The following is a 15,515-nucleotide window of genomic DNA, read 5'->3' on the forward strand; positions in this document are numbered from 1 at the left end:
TCTAGGATGAATAGAAAACTGGTCTTATATTTCATCCTGTTAATTGGAAGTTTGCTTGATACTGATGTTAAATTATTTTCAGATATAGAATGGGGACTATTCACCTCAGGATATCTCAACATACTTCTCAGACTTGTTACTGTGAAATCAACCCTTCTACTATCATTTCGTACTGTACCTCTACTGCTGTAATCAAGTGACTGTGGAAGGCAGGTTTTCTGTTTTGTTTCTTAAATCTTAAAACTTTAAGTCTTTTTGTCATGGATTTTTAGCTCGACAGGAAAACATTGCAGCTGGAATGTGTTCCTGTACTTTAAAGTATTCGTTCCTTTTGTATGTACTTGTCTTCTGGGTTAGAACAACGGGAGGGTGCTAAATTCCATCAGCTAAGTGTTGACAACGTTGTGATTCTCTCTCATAAACTGTTCTTACCTGTTTCAATAATTCTTATATTAACTGAGAGCCCTTCTTAAGGGTAGTCCACTTAGCTAGCTTTTCTTTTATGCTTTTTTTTTGGTGCACTAGGCTGTACATATTTAGAAACTGAGTTTGACTTGTGACCATATACTTATGTGTTTAACAGAAGATAAGGAAAGCCCTTTTAAAGAAATTATTTGAAGCTAAATGTGAAGGATGTTAGAGGTATGGTGAATGTGCATGGTGGTGGTGTTTTACACTTTGGTAGTTTTTTAACACCTTCTTCTGCAGAAGGATATACACAGGTATATCCAGGAAAGAAGACTGCAGGTCTGCAGATTGACTGCTTTGTCTCTGTGTTACTAAACTACCTCATCTACTGAGCATGCTAAACCTTGATTCTTCTATTTCTTAACTTTGTGTTTACTTGGCTTTGTGTCATTATTAGTAACTTGTACTTTTTAATAGCATTTCTTTGTTTCTTATTTTGGAAATTACATCATGTCCTTTCATTCGCTGCTGTCAGAGCAGCTTTGTCCATGATGGTTTCATTCAGAAATTGTCTACATCAGTGAAAATGTCCCAAATGCAGTGAATTATCAAAAACTATTGTAGGGGGATGATTTCTGTTATAATGGATGTAGTTGAATGAAGCGATGGGTATACTGGAATGCTAAACATAGTATAGAAATGTATAGTGGAATTGGAAGTCACTAGCTGGCTATTCCTAGTTGGCTTTTATGGGCAAAATTCCTAATTGACAGTGATTGGCTTCTTCACTGATGGCCAAAAGCAGAATGAGTATGAAGACTGAACCACATTTTCCAGTTGGTAGGACAGTGCTGGGTGGTTTTTCTGCGGCTGTTTCTGCCCATTTTACAGGTATGCCGCCTTGTGCTAGTGGGGAGCAAACAAATAGAGCAAGCAATAGTCAGTTATTTCTATTGGTTTTGGAGACAAGTAAGAATCAAGAAGCAGGGCTGTTACAGTCTCTCTGCAAAGTCCAAGAGAAATGGCTGGTAAAAATTATACTGATATAATGATAACAATAAAAAAAAAGTAAATTTTTTTTATATATTATGACTTGCAGCCGTACCACAGGACTCTTAAGAATATATGGGGAAATCCTGACTGTATGTTGAAATACACCATAATTGTGATTTATATGTTTAATCAAGAGGGAATAAGTCTAAAATTGACCCCCCCCAAACTGTTTGTATATTAGCCTCTAAATATATTTGTTGTGATACAGCATGTCAGAATTTATAACTTTCATACAGTTAAATAGTAGAATTTACAAATATAATTAGAGGGTTAAAGGCATTTAAAGAATAAAAGCACTTTAATGACATTCAGTTTTTATTGACAACCCACTAATATCTGCTGCATTCACATAAAGATTTCTAATGTAATAATATGAGCAGATGAAAGCTCTGCTATTTAAAAGCTCAATGCAGAGCATATTCATCAAATATGCTCTCTGAATACAGATGGAAAGTTATTGAGCAAATTATGGGTAGTCAGCACTCATCTACAGCCTACACTGCATAAACCGAATTCTGCTCTGTTTTACAGGGGATATTATTAAGAGAGATGTATTAAGAAGATAGATGGCAGCAAACCAAAACGTTTATAAGGAGTTATTTTTAGTTATTCCAAAGTTCTATGGATGTTTTCAGTTTTCCAAAAAATTCTCTACGCTCATTTACTGGAGGTGTTTGCAAGTTTTTGACCTGTTAAAGGAATTGTGGAAAATGCCAAATAAATGTTTTAAGATCCTTTCTTCTTCTGTTTCTTTAGGATCTAAGGAAGATAGCGTTTCTTTTTGTGAAGTAATGCCTAATAAAAATCTTCCTTGATCTGAACGTGTTTGGATTCAGCCTTCATATGGGCTCAGTTAAAATCAGTTCTATAACTCTGGTCTTTTGCTGTGTGTGCTTGGACACTCATTCGGAAATTTTTAGCTGGCTCTTCCTAACGATATAGCTTCTACAGAATGCAGATGCTAAGGCAGTCGGGTGGTTTAGAGTGTGAGCAGAAGTTTGCAGCACCCAGAGAGGGAGTTTGGCGAGGGTGGTGAGACACTGGCCCAGGTTGCCCAGAGAGGGGGTGGAGGCCCCATCCCTGGAGACATTCAAGGCCAGGCTGGATGAGGCTCTGAGCGACCTGATCCAGTTACAGATGTCCCTGCTCACTGCAGGGGGTTGGACTAGATGGCCTTTAGAGGTCCCTTCCAACCCAACACATTCTGTGATTCTGTGATGTCCTCTGGCAGTGGCGTGGGGCAGCCAGTGGGGCAGTGTCCCGTCAGTGGTGCCCGAGCTGGATGGAGGAGGCTGCGGCAGAGTCGGGGAGCAAGGGGCACTTTGGCCAAGCATCCCCTCCCTGCCAGCTAGATCAGGAGTCGCTCTCACTGCGGTGGGGTTAGAGCGGCATTTGCATCTTCTCTTTGCTTGACTGATTGAAACAGCCACAGTCCTGGTGAGCATTGTTTGCTGGTTACTTAGCTATTTAGTTATTTTTCCACAGAAGTGAAAAATTGAAAGCAGGGAGGTAATTGGCAACCCTGAGAAATAAAATTCGCTTCATGAATTTATGGAATGTCTTACAGTTTTAAATATACAAAATTATTCGTATAAGACCATCTGAGAAATTTCTGTTAAGGTTCTGGAGAGCTATGTGAATTACAAGCAAAGCTGTCAATTACTTTTCAGCATCCTCTTGCAGTAGAATAAAAAAAACCCTAATGAAGTGGTTGAATATTATTCTACGTTGCTTTAAACTTGCAAACTTAAAGTGGCCTCAATTTACTGTGATTTTTTTGTTTGTTTGTTTATTTGACGACAAATGAATTGTGTCTGTATTTTTCCTTTTATTTGCTGTTTCTCAGATGAGATTTCTAAAAGAGTAGATTGGTAAAGCAACAGAATAGATTGGTAACGCAATGTCATCAGCACAAATAAACACACATCCTGGTACAGAAATAGGTGCTCTGTCTTTTTCAGTAAGTAGCAAGATACATTTCTGCTGGCTCTTTGTGGATGAACTTGTAACAAGAATGTGATGACAGAGCAAAGGGCCAAGTACTGAACTCTTGATTTAGGGTTGAATCCCTCATGTGAGTTGTGTTTATGTAAGGAGTGGGTTGTAAAAAAAAAAACCAACAAAACACTAAGGGGAGGTTGCAGGATTTTAGCAGGAAAGCTTGCTAGGTTGAAGGAAAATATTTGCGAGTAACGTATTATCTTTTAAATAGTGTACTGTATGGTGCGTGTCAAAGGGAAGTGTTACCTGCTTTTCTCCTCCTGTTTGAGACATGGTGAGAGGGAAGAGACAAGTGGCCGAAATGAGTATTGATGAATGGAGATTTAAAAGCATGAGCATTAACTTTTTAATTGTGATGATAAAGGGTGGGGGCTGTCTGATGGCTTATGCAGTCATACTCTGGAAAAGTTGTGGATTTATTCCTGGGATGAGATTGTTATAGTTCTGTGCACGCAGCTGGACAGCATGGGATACAGTAGTGTGTTGAGAAGATGCTACTAAATTCTGTTGTGTTTTTTTTTCTTTAATGTCTTTCAGGACTTTCAGTGAATGGAGGAAGACGCTTTTTACTAGAGATTTAACTTGTCTAAAGATATCAAGGTAGGAGAATTTTTTTTTTCCACTGTCCCACATTTTCTTTGCGTTTAGTTGTTTAAATAGAATTGAAGTTGTCCTCTGTTGTTTCTTTGTTAATCTGCCATCACCTGGAAATGGAACATGGAGCATGGACACTGTTGTCCTATATCGGTTTTACCAAGTTTTAACCTCATTGTTTCTGTATTTGGAGAAAAAGGTGTAATAGCTTTCACATATTACTGTTTGGTCATCCTCTGTCTTTTCCTACTGGAGGTGATCAACAGGAAAACTGATGTAATAAAAATATTTCTTTATGTAGTGTTCTAAGTTATTTGAGTGCATTCTAACTGCTAGTTAAAGTATTTATACTTTTTTTGTAAACAAAATGTATGAGTGACACAGCATTCTATACAAATATACTTTGGTGTTTTCATTTTTCAAGTCATCTTTTGTAAAATACAAAATCTTCTGTGTTCTGAGAAAATCTCCAGTGCTTGCCAATGGATTGAACTTCACTTCCATAGTGAATATTCTTGAGACTTGAGCAGATTTGCAGAACAGGCTTACAGCAGCTCCTTAATTAGGGCTGGGTTTTAATATGTATTTTTCATCACTTAAAAATTATGAAAAGAATTCAAGTTTCCTTTAACCTCTTGAAGTAGTCGAGTGCTGCAACATTTCCTGCCACTTTATACATTGCCTAGTTTTTTGTTTTCATCTTGTGTCGTATCTTCAAAATTAACTAAAATTGATAGGAGCCTCAAATAGTACATGCAGTATGTAGCCGGTGTTTTTCCGAGTGATGGATTTTTGGCTGCTCCACGTCATAGCTAAAAGTTGAAATGCAAGCGGTTCCTGATGGAGAAACTCGCTGTGCTTCAGTCTTCTGCTGATTTGGGGCAGAATCAGGGTTGTTGGTCCTGACAGAATGAAGCTTATGGATTCCAGCTGTAGGAAGTGCCCTCAAATTTCTTCCAAGGCAGACAGTTGAACTAGGCTCAGCTTCTGCAGAATGGTGCCACGTTTTATTTCAAGCTTAAATACCTAGTTCAAATGGTTGTTGACGGAAGCAGCTACTAATAATATTTACAACCAAAGCAATGATTTTGACTGTTACAGGCAGCACAGAAGACACTAAAACCGCTGAAGATGGGCTGATGAAAGTGAAGCGATCGCATTCCTAACTTTTCCTCGGTTATCGTTTTTCTCAGGGGCAGTATAATTGACATTGTATGTGGAGAACGCAAGTGTCCCTTATGAATTCAGTCTGTATCATTAATCTAGAATTAGAAACCAGGTTATGCAAAATGATAAAGTCCTGTTCAAAATTAAGTTTCCTTAATTTCAAGGTCACCACATTTTCATGTTCAAGAGAGAACTGGTTCTGACTTTTGACTTTCTTCTAGTGAGTGATTGCACTCTCTCAGTAGTGTTCCTGATCCCATTTTAAACAGCTGTTTAGTTTTCTTTTGGAGTTAAATCACAACACGTAAATAAAAAGTATCATTGGAGAAACTTTTTTCCCCGAAGAATAAATCGAGACCTTGACCAACAAGTTCAGGTTGCAAAGTAGTAGTAGTAGTAGTTAGTATTCTGTGATCAGTGAGCTTATCTTACCAGAAGTGTTGTTGTTTGAGCATGGTAAGGTTATCTAGATGCAGAGTGACTCATAAGCTGTCTGTCAGTGGCATCTCTCTCTTACCGGTCGGGCTTTTATTCTTCATCCTTCTTAGTAGCAGTATGACTGTGTTCTAGACAAAAAAAAAAAAAAAAAAGCAAATGTGTCTCCTGTTAATGGAGGTGAGGGAACTCAAGCCTACAGAGAGTACATCAGTGCTGAATGATGGAGAGTTGCGCCTTTCTCCTGGTGTCCTCCTGCTGCCTTGCAGCTCTAGAAGCAAATAGCTGCTTTAGTCCAACACTGTTGCCAAGCTAATTAGCCCTCTGGAAGTGCCATTTTTCAAGCACCATACCAAAATGAGCTGTTCCTCAGAGTAAGTTTTATGGGTTTCCAGAGTAATACAGTACTTGTCTCATTCCTCTCAGGCTTTAACTGTATAAAAGCTCCCTCTGAAGACAAACAACGCAGACTTTAAGTGAACATAATCACCACAGACTCATAAAGAAGTATATTTGGCCGCATTCACCTTAAGGCTGTTGTTGGGAACTCCACATACATGGGAATATTACCGTGCTATGGTCTCAGAATTACTTTTCAACTGCAGCATTAAAGGCTGTGTGCGTGAGTGCTGTTAGTTATTTTTATGTATCTCCATCAAGGACAGTTGGAGAAGCAAAGACAGTAAGGGGCATATCTAGCTGGTCACGGGAGGAAAGGAGAGAAAAGAAATACGGGGGCTCTTAGGTTACGGGGGTTAGTGGCCGGATCTGTAGGAAGGGTAGTCAAGAGATCTCAAAGTATTTTGAATGAGGAGGGGCCAGAGTGGATGGAGAGATAGACCTTCACGTCAGCCCCTCTCATCATAATGATTAGTGGTCAGGCTTTCACGAGGGAACATGAAATGATTCATTTGTGTTCATATTCAGTTTTTCTAAATCCTATTAGTTTGGAGAACTTTGTCTAATAAACTCTTAATTGCCTAAAAACCTGTAATTGGTGGGGTTTAGTCCTTTTAATTCCTTTTTCCAAATAATCCTTGAAGTTTTTGGCACTTTTGCTAGATTACAACAATGCTTTTTTCATTCCTAAAGTTCCTGGAAATACGTAATCTCTAAATTCTGCTCCGGTGTTTTTAAATGTGCATGGACCGAGCTTATAAATATACATTTCCTTTGACTTCAGAGTTGTTATAATCAGTTATTCACACTCCTGTTGTGAGTCAGAGCTGTTCTGTGAGACGGAGAGTTTAATGCACTTGATCGTCATGAAGTTTGTGGAGCTTCTGACATCCGCTGACAATTACCAGTTAGGACGTGCGGCAGTCCTCCTCGTCCTGCGAACGTCGGAGCTGCTTAAATGTGCTCTTCAGGGCTGCTAGTCCTCGTCATTAGGTTGTCTCTCCAAACAGCCTCTTGAATTTCAGGGCAATTTAGAATAAGAGTGTAGGTTAAACTTTGAATAATTTATTTGAGGAGCATGGGAAGTTTCGGTCTAGCAGCTGTTGCAAACGAACGTGGAACAGATTTCTGTGTGCAATACAGGTTATACATGGAGTAAATGCTCGAAAGCCTGACTCGGTTTATGTTGTGTGTCTTCCTTTCATTTTTCAATTTCTTTCATCTTGTGATAATTAGCTTTCTAAATCTGTCACTTGTTTTTAAAGAAGTCCTTGTTACTTATTAATTTCTGAAGTTTGAGTGCTCTTTGAAAACAGTTTGCTAATTTGTGAAAGGTTAGCTTTTTGTTCACTAAATGTTAATGTAGTCTTTACATGTTGTTAATCCTGAAAAGTAATATTCAGAAAGGTACCTTTTTTGGTGTCTTAATATACTCTTCTTACTATACACACTTCTTAATTTCTAATGTAGCGAGTTCAGCTTCTCTCGTGAGAAGAGACAATCTGGTGCTCCCTGGAACTTTTAAAATAGAATATTTTACGAGTAACAAGCTTTTCTGTTATTTTGCATAACTGAGTATGTATTTTCTGTCAGAGGACTTTCTTCTTTTTCAGAAAAACACATAAGAAATTACCCTTTTAGTAAACCTTATTTCCATCATTCCTATTGGGAATTCAGGGAAGATGCGCTAAAGAAATATGATGCCTCAGGATCTTCTGAGATAGCAGAAGCAGATGAATACGAGAATAAGCAGTGAGATACGGACTAACCGTTCTCCTGCTTGTCAATACAGACTATTGTTGTAGTATTTATCAGCAGCAGAAGTACAGGAGTTAAGGATTATCAAATTAGTTTGTTTTTAAAGCTTTGTCATGATCTTCTATGTGTGTTCCTTTGACTTGGTGCTGCCGAGTCCTGATTCCAATTTACAAAGTTTTCTTTTGTCTTTAATGATAAACTCCGATAGACACGAAGTATGAATGCCTGCCTGCCTTCTGCACGGAATGATCAAAAGTGGTTTGTCCCAGCGGGCTTTCCGCGTTGTGTTTGGGTGGGACTATCGCACTAAGCAATATTGTAATGCTCCCATCTACAGCTTGGCAAAGCATTGCCTGGAGGTAGGATGCCCTGAGATTTACGCTTCTTATGCTCTTCTGAATTTCAGAAGTGGTTTGTCACTGAGCCATGGAGCGATTTCTCATTGGCAAATGTGTTTTGACAGAAGTTTGCAAATAGTTTTTACTTATATCTATCTATCTTTAGATACAATGTTTCGATAATTTTTTACTAGAATAGTGTTCATAAACTTCTGCTGAATATTATGGCGGTTCTGGGAGTAAGGTCTGTCTTAATTTGCTACAGTAGGAGCTGCTGCCTGAGCCGGACAATGAGCTAAAGGGATTGTGTGGTCTGGTGTAGAGGTGGTCTTGTTTACAGGCTTTTACTTCACTTAGTTTTGAATTACAAATTAATATACCAAGAGGCAGCTGACAGAAATGTTGAACCACCTCCAATTTGGAAGTATGGACACTTTTTAAGCTGTCCTTTGCGCACACAAAGCTCCGTAGTGGCGGTGCCCTGACTGCTCGCTAGTCTGACACTTGGAACTGCTAAACCATGAACATCAGCGTCGTGCGCAGGCAGCCTATTGGGCTTTCTCCTAACGGATTTCAAGGAGGAAAATCGTGAACGTATGTAAAGAAATCTGTTTCCTTTAAAATGTTTGGAAGACCAAAATGTTTGCAGTTTTTTTACTTTCTAGAAACACCTTTTGAAATGCCTGTCCTTTTACATAGGTATTTTCACTATGGAGGCAAGGAAGGAACTGAAAACTTAAGGGGGAGATAAAATTCTTAAGAACTGTGCATTGTACATATGACTTAGATTGCATGCCCTTAATACTTTTTTATTTAGAAACTTTTCATTATTGGAAAAAATAGATTAGAGTTCTACTCTGAAAAGTATATATTTAATAACTTCTAATGCTGACTTGCACAAAACTTGACAGCTGTGGCCAAGCAATGTTGGTACGTCTCACTGGACTTCAAACAGTTTTTTGAAAAAGAGCTTAGTTTTTACTAATCAGCTTTATAGAAAAAATAATTTTATTTTTAGTAAGCTGATCATAGAAGAGGAAAATACTGGGATCTAGCTGTGTTTAGTGGTGGTATATGGGGCAAAAATAATTTGCTCTCATTTTGAAATTCCGTGTCTGACAGGCAATATCCTTCCCTATGACATCTTTAAAAAGAGGCAAAAATGACTTCTGTGGGCTGTAATAATGGGTAGCCACCCAAACCATGAAGTAGTTTTCACAGCCTGTCTACAAACTCTGTCTTAAAATTAAGAAAACAAAGAAATAGGCCTTAGTCATCCAGGAGGATTTAATGGGATATTGCGGACTTGTTCCAGCTCAGCACTGGGTGTAAAGTTGCAGCTTGCAGCATTCCCTTCTTGTTGCCTTTCTGTTTTTTTTCTCATTGTGTTTCTACTACTGCTTTCTCATGCTCCAGAAACTGTTTTTGTTTGTGGATTTCACTGAAATTTAGCTTTGTTAGAAGATAAAACAACATGTGGTGGAGTCTGTCTATACATAAACCAGAAGGTCCTTGAGCTGCTTTTAAAAAAAAAAAGGCTGCTTTTGTAAAGTGCCACTGATGCTATAAAACAGAGCTCATAGAGATAGTACCTTTTTATTTACCTGCTGATCCTGTTTGGAGACTTCTGCTTGCATAATATCTTCATTAGATTTGATAAAGTTAAAAATGACAAGCTAAATGACAAATAAAGTGTAGTAGTTCTTGGTGGCTGGATTTGATGACAGAAGTGTGCCATGGGTGGCAGTGGGAGTGTAGAGGATCCCCATCAGCATCCTGCGTCTTTAGCTTCTGCTGACACAGCTGCTGGTGAGACTGGAGAGGAGAACTGGAGAATTAACCTGGGCTGTAAGATATATTGAGAGTTCGTTGGAGGTATGAAAAATGCCTGATCCAGCTCCTCCTAATACTGTAATGCCATTTACTATTTAATCCTTCTAATTCCATGAGCTAATACGACCAACAGAATTTTTAATTTAGAGTCCTTATTCTTAAATATTATTTCTGGCTTAGTAGTAGCTAAACAGAGGAAGAGCTGTGACCGCATTTGCTCAAAGCCACAAAATAATGTGGTTGTGCATGCAAAAGAAAAACAGCAGTTGATTTCTGCTACTCTATATTATGAAAACCTCAACTACTCAGGATATAAATTTAGTGAGTTCTTACACTTGGAGTACCACGGCATTGTCTGTAAGACACAATGAGAAACCATGTCATGAGTTGATGCTAAACCAGGTCTATTACTAAAAGGCCTTTCTTTCCATCTCCCTCCTGTGCAGGGTACGAAAGACCTGGCAGTCCTCTAAGGTTTCAAGGTGAGCTCCGAGAATATGGAATTAGTCCTTGAGGCATCTCACGGCTGGTAGCTCAGGGTCTTAATGCAAGACATGAATTCTTTCTGTACCCCATAGCTCTTCAGAGCATATTCACAGCCATCCCATGAATGCCCTAATGCAGAGACTTAATTCAATCCCAGTAGCAGCACAGCAGTTTCTGTCAGGGATTGCCATGTGAAGGCTGGAGGTAAACATCATTAGCAAACTGTCATCTTCACCTTTGGCACTGTTTAGGCTCAGTCCAATTGGCTTCTCCAGCATAATTAGGTTTAATTAGGTTTTACCTCAGCGCTGATGGCACAGCTCCACTTGGTTCTATTCTCAGTGCAAGCTGACGTGGGGATAGTTGCTAAACCTCCTCCTTAATTCGTAGGAACTTTGAAGTTTTGGGCTGTCCGCTGCTACTATCAGAGTTCGATTCTGAGGAAAATGCCATATAGACATTGATTGTCTTTCCAAACTTAGATGGGACTCAAAAGGGATACCTGGAGAGTAGCTTTTTTTAAAAACAAACAAGAAAAGAAAAAGAAAATACCCTACGCTTTTCTGTAGCGGGATTTTAGCAGGATCTTCCTCCTCTACCCTAGTCTCACCAAATGCTGTAAGGTTGTTTATTTATCCTTTTCCTACCTAAATCTGAAATAGCAAGCTGAGCACTTTACAGTCCCTTTTTGCCCTTCCACCTGCATTGGCTAGCTAGTACGCTTGATGCCATGGGTAAGAGATGGAAAACAGGATGTTATTCCTGGCTGGTGATAGAGTGCGATGTTACTCTGTCAGCAGCAGTGGCGGTGATTCTGATTTACTTCTTCACGAAGAGAATCAAACCTGTCACTGAAGTCTGGGCGTTGGAAGTGGGATCATTGCTTAATTCACGGGAGTTGCAGGCTCAGAGTATGAGTTCCGTGGGAATGCCTTCAACACCGTACCCAGATGTGTGGCAGGATGGTCACCGCACTCGGGTGGTTAGGGCAGGCGAGTTAGGTTTGGGTAGAGGAGCTCTGTGCAGGCTGCGTTATCTGCTATGGAAGGGATAAATTCGTAATCAGCCTCCTCTTTGCGCCATGCTCCACTCTTGCAGCTATGCTTCCAGACTTACCTCAGTTTGCTTGTTGAAACACTCCTGTAATCTTGCAAGCATGATACATCAGTGAGAATCGTTATTAACCCTGATAACTTGGGAAACTTCTTCTCGTTATTTTTACATATTACTATCATAGAGCACAAAGAAACTACCTCTCCTTGTTTTGCCTGTCTTGGAAAGATGTTGCTAGGTGATAGTTATATTTTTCTGTTCATAAACTTTTTAGGAAAAAATTAACGTCACTGTGGCTGTGACACTTGGCTTAATACAAGAACCACTGGAGTCTGCTTTTTCTAAATAAATGAATCGATCAATCAAATATACACATTATGTTATCAGCATAGTGCTCAATGTTGTAGAGGAGGAAGAGGTGAGTTGCGTTCAGACTTGAGCAGTTCTCCTAATAGTAGCAGGGGGTGTTTACGGCTTCCTTGTTGTCGTCCTCAAAGCCTAGATAAATACATGTGGATTAGTAGGATGTTGGAGGGATTATAATATTATCACGTTCCAAAATAAATAATACTTTTGAGTTTGGTTGCCTCCTCTTTACATTTACTGTCTGCTGCTTATTTGCTCCTTCTGGTGTTGCAAAGGATGACGTATATGGAGTTTATTAGTAACAGATTGGAGGAGAGGAAGGGTATGTAAACCCAGAAGTTTTCTTTCTGTGCTACGAGCTGGAACACAGCAGCCATCTAAAGAAATTAAATAAACAGAATTCAAATTTAAGACAATCGTGTTTGTGCCCAGATGGAATTTTTTTTTTTTGTAGTCATATAGCAGTAGGATGCTCCGAAGAGGGGCTGAAGCTTTGTTTCGGAGCCCCGGGAATGAGCCTCAATACTCGCTCGTTGTGCTTTGAGGTCCTTATGCGAGGCCTGAGGAAGACACCAGGTGATACTCATGCGATTCATAGATGAGAAGGAAATACCAGTACTGTATTTTCTGCTTAATATTCATGCATGCAGATGAACATGCCCCAAAATCTGTTTGTGGAATCTAATAAGTGAATAGGAACTTCTGAAAGCTGGGAAGGGCTGAAGTTAATGTCATCCTTGCACGCTTACGGGTGTTTGCTACGTGGGTGCTCTAACTTGCTGCCTTGGAATGTTAGTATCTCTCAGTCAGTGAGTCACATTAAAAGGACTTTCAGTGGCTTTAAAGACACATATAAAACTCTTTGAACTGGGTATCATTGTATTAATTTACTTGAAAGTTTTAGATAAATGTGAAGAAACTCAAGATCGCATTTCCTGAGCATCCTCCAAGAAGAACGTAATATTGTTGGAGGAAGAAATTTCATTATATATTTTTGTAAGATGAATGGAATATTATGTGTGTAATAGAAGGAAGGTTGTGGTTTATTATATGTCCTGATCAAAGATGCTTTACTATTCTTTTGGTCTAGTTATGAGCTGCTTTTGTTGTTGCTGTTTTGATGGTTTACCTACTTTAATAAGAGGATGTTCCACCAGAACAAGCTGTCAGCGTGTCTGGTGAACCCAGCAGCTTGTTCTTTTATCTTCAGCAGCGCAGAGACAACTCTCTTTTTTTTCCCTGAGACATACAGAGCAAGAAAAATATATGGATAATGTTTCTGTTTGATTTTTTGCATCAGTTAAGTCTGTGTTTGAGTGGCTTTCCTCCTTGTGACAACTTATTCAACTCTCAGAAGAATCTGACAGACAACTAGCCCAGGAGCTAAAGACGACAGCTTTTGTAGTCTGGGGGTTGTTGTCAGCAAGGTTGACTTTTTCTGAGCAACGTGAAGGGAAGTAACTCTTTCTGATAAGTTTGGCTTTAATAGTAATGGGAAACGGAGCCAGAGTTTGCTAAATGCTGTGTCTTCCCCAGTTTAGCGTGATAATAATTTGGTAAGTAGTTTGACAAAATAGGTAGGTCGTGCTGGCAGTGCCGAAATTGTCTTGTCCTGGAAATAGCCTGCATGAATGAAAGCAAACGGGATGGCAGGTTTTATATGGATGTTAATTTCTATTGTTAGGAAATGTGTTGGCAAAATAGCTTTTTGGCATTCTAAGTGGTTATCTAGTTTTTAGCACCTCCTTACCTCTTCTCTGTCATGTTTTCCTGTTGACTGTATTGGAGTGTTGATTTGTTACCTCTGTTGTTCTGCTTTACACAGTCTTTGGGATACACAGAGTGGAACAGGATCGCCATGTTTCGAAACAGTCTCAAGATGCTTCTTACAGGAGGGAAGTCAAACCGCAAAAACAGGTCCAGTGGTAAGTAGATGTCAGCTCCTCATGCATGTGTTTTATTTACAGTTTTTGAAAGTATTCCTTTTATGTGTGTTTTGGTCTTGCTGGGTTTTTCTTCTTTTTCATGAATAGATGTACTCAGTTGATCATCTTGTAGATTCAAAACATCATCGTAGGGCGTTTTAATATTGCACTGTGATTTAATATTTAAAAATATGTGTATATTTATTTAAAAATGTATGTAAACCACAATCTCTTTTTATTGGGGAGATAAGATGTAGGGAAAAACAAACAATAGTTATACTTAATCCTGTAGTAAACTAACATCAAGGTCCATGTTTCAATAAAGAAAACAATTTTTCTTTTTTCCCTCGAAAATGACTGTGATAACTTGTGGCAGTGAGATCTTATTCATTACAGACAATACTTGTGATAGCGATAGCAGCTGTTTTTATTTTTTAAACAGAAGGGAGAGAAATGAAATTAAGGACAAATTGCCCAAATTTAGTCACCATTTCTGTTAGTCTCCTCTTTCCACCGTGCCAGGGAAGGAGTTTACAGTCAGCAGTGGCTGGTATGCCTTGGCCTGTTTGATCCATGAAGGAGGTTAGGGGAGATTGTAATTGTGAAGCAAAACATAACAAAAATATTGATATGCTTTAAAAACATTTTTATTTAACTTTTGTATTTATTTCCAAAAACGGAGTGCTGGCAGTGCAAGAGCTTTTAATTAGATCGTTCATTTTTCTTTTTAAAGCCATCTGGCAGCACATTTTGAATATTTTGGGATAAAGTGTTTATTTGTGCTTGTGTGTCTGTGTAAATAGTGCGTATGTATGTTCCATGGGAAACCCCAAATGAAGCTGCAGAGATACAATGGTGATAAATGCAATGGAAAAAACGGGCTGTTTGGTTTGGGTTGAAACAAGTTAATATGTATTTCTCGCAGTGCTGGAATTTTCCCCCCCCGCTTCTAATATCTTACTACCCAAAGTTTTATCTGGGGAAGGGGAGTTGCGTTTTTCAGCAGTACGGCTTCGCTGTGTCCTGAAGCTGCCTTGTAGCCGCACGGACTTCGGTTTGGTCCGTAGACATCAGTAGTCTGTTAGTCTGGTTTCTGGTGAGAGTCCCAGCTTGGGGTGGTTGATCCTGAAGAGGTTTGTCATGAAAAGCTGAAGCAGTGCATCCTGGTGTTGGCTTCCTTGCGTTGGTTACTGTAATTAGTGTGTGTATCATACAGTGGGAAAAATGTCTGTTTTGCAAAGACGCCCTTAGTAATTCCAGCCTGAGGTCGTGGTTGTCACTCACTGCTTTTATGAAGGAGACTTTCTCTCCTCCTGAACTCCTTAGGCTTTTGTGGCAGGAGTGGTTAGTCTGAGGAAGGTGCCTGCATAAAAAGACACGTAGGTTTTGGGAAGACACATGAGCAGATGGCTCTGGCCTCTTGTGATTTTGTATCTCTGCGAGGTATCGCATTTACAGTTTAAAGCCCAGGAAAGTACAAATCCTCTGATGATACGCATAACCTTTGGGAAACTGTACATAGACAAATAATCTTAAATTGTGGCTCCTTTACAAAGCCGTATCTTTGTCAGATGTTCTGTTATCAGTCCCAAGTATTCCTTTTGGCTTATCTTCCAAAGCAATATTAAGGATCTTGTGTATGCAGAACTTTGCAAATACATGTTTCTTATTTTGTGAATGAAAAATGTCAGTTCTGAAG

General features: G+C 39.2%; 1 protein-coding gene across 10 annotated transcripts in view; it reads left to right on the top strand.

Moving 5' to 3' along the window:
• TANC2 (tetratricopeptide repeat, ankyrin repeat and coiled-coil containing 2) overlaps window positions 1-15,515 on the top strand; it is a 336,817-nt gene that overhangs the window by 99,012 nt on the left and 222,290 nt on the right. For all 10 annotated transcript variants that reach the window (XM_054224167.1, XM_054224164.1, XM_054224162.1 and 7 more), the window contains 2 exons: window positions 4,000-4,062; window positions 13,717-13,816. In XM_054224167.1, the coding sequence (XP_054080142.1) occupies window positions 13,750-13,816 (67 nt within the window). In that variant the 5' untranslated portion in view covers window positions 4,000-4,062; window positions 13,717-13,749. The remainder of the gene's footprint in view (window positions 1-3,999; window positions 4,063-13,716; window positions 13,817-15,515) is intronic.

This window comes from Rissa tridactyla, chromosome 19, assembly GCF_028500815.1.
Source record: "Rissa tridactyla isolate bRisTri1 chromosome 19, bRisTri1.patW.cur.20221130, whole genome shotgun sequence".
NCBI classification, from domain to species: domain Eukaryota; kingdom Metazoa; phylum Chordata; class Aves; order Charadriiformes; family Laridae; genus Rissa; species Rissa tridactyla.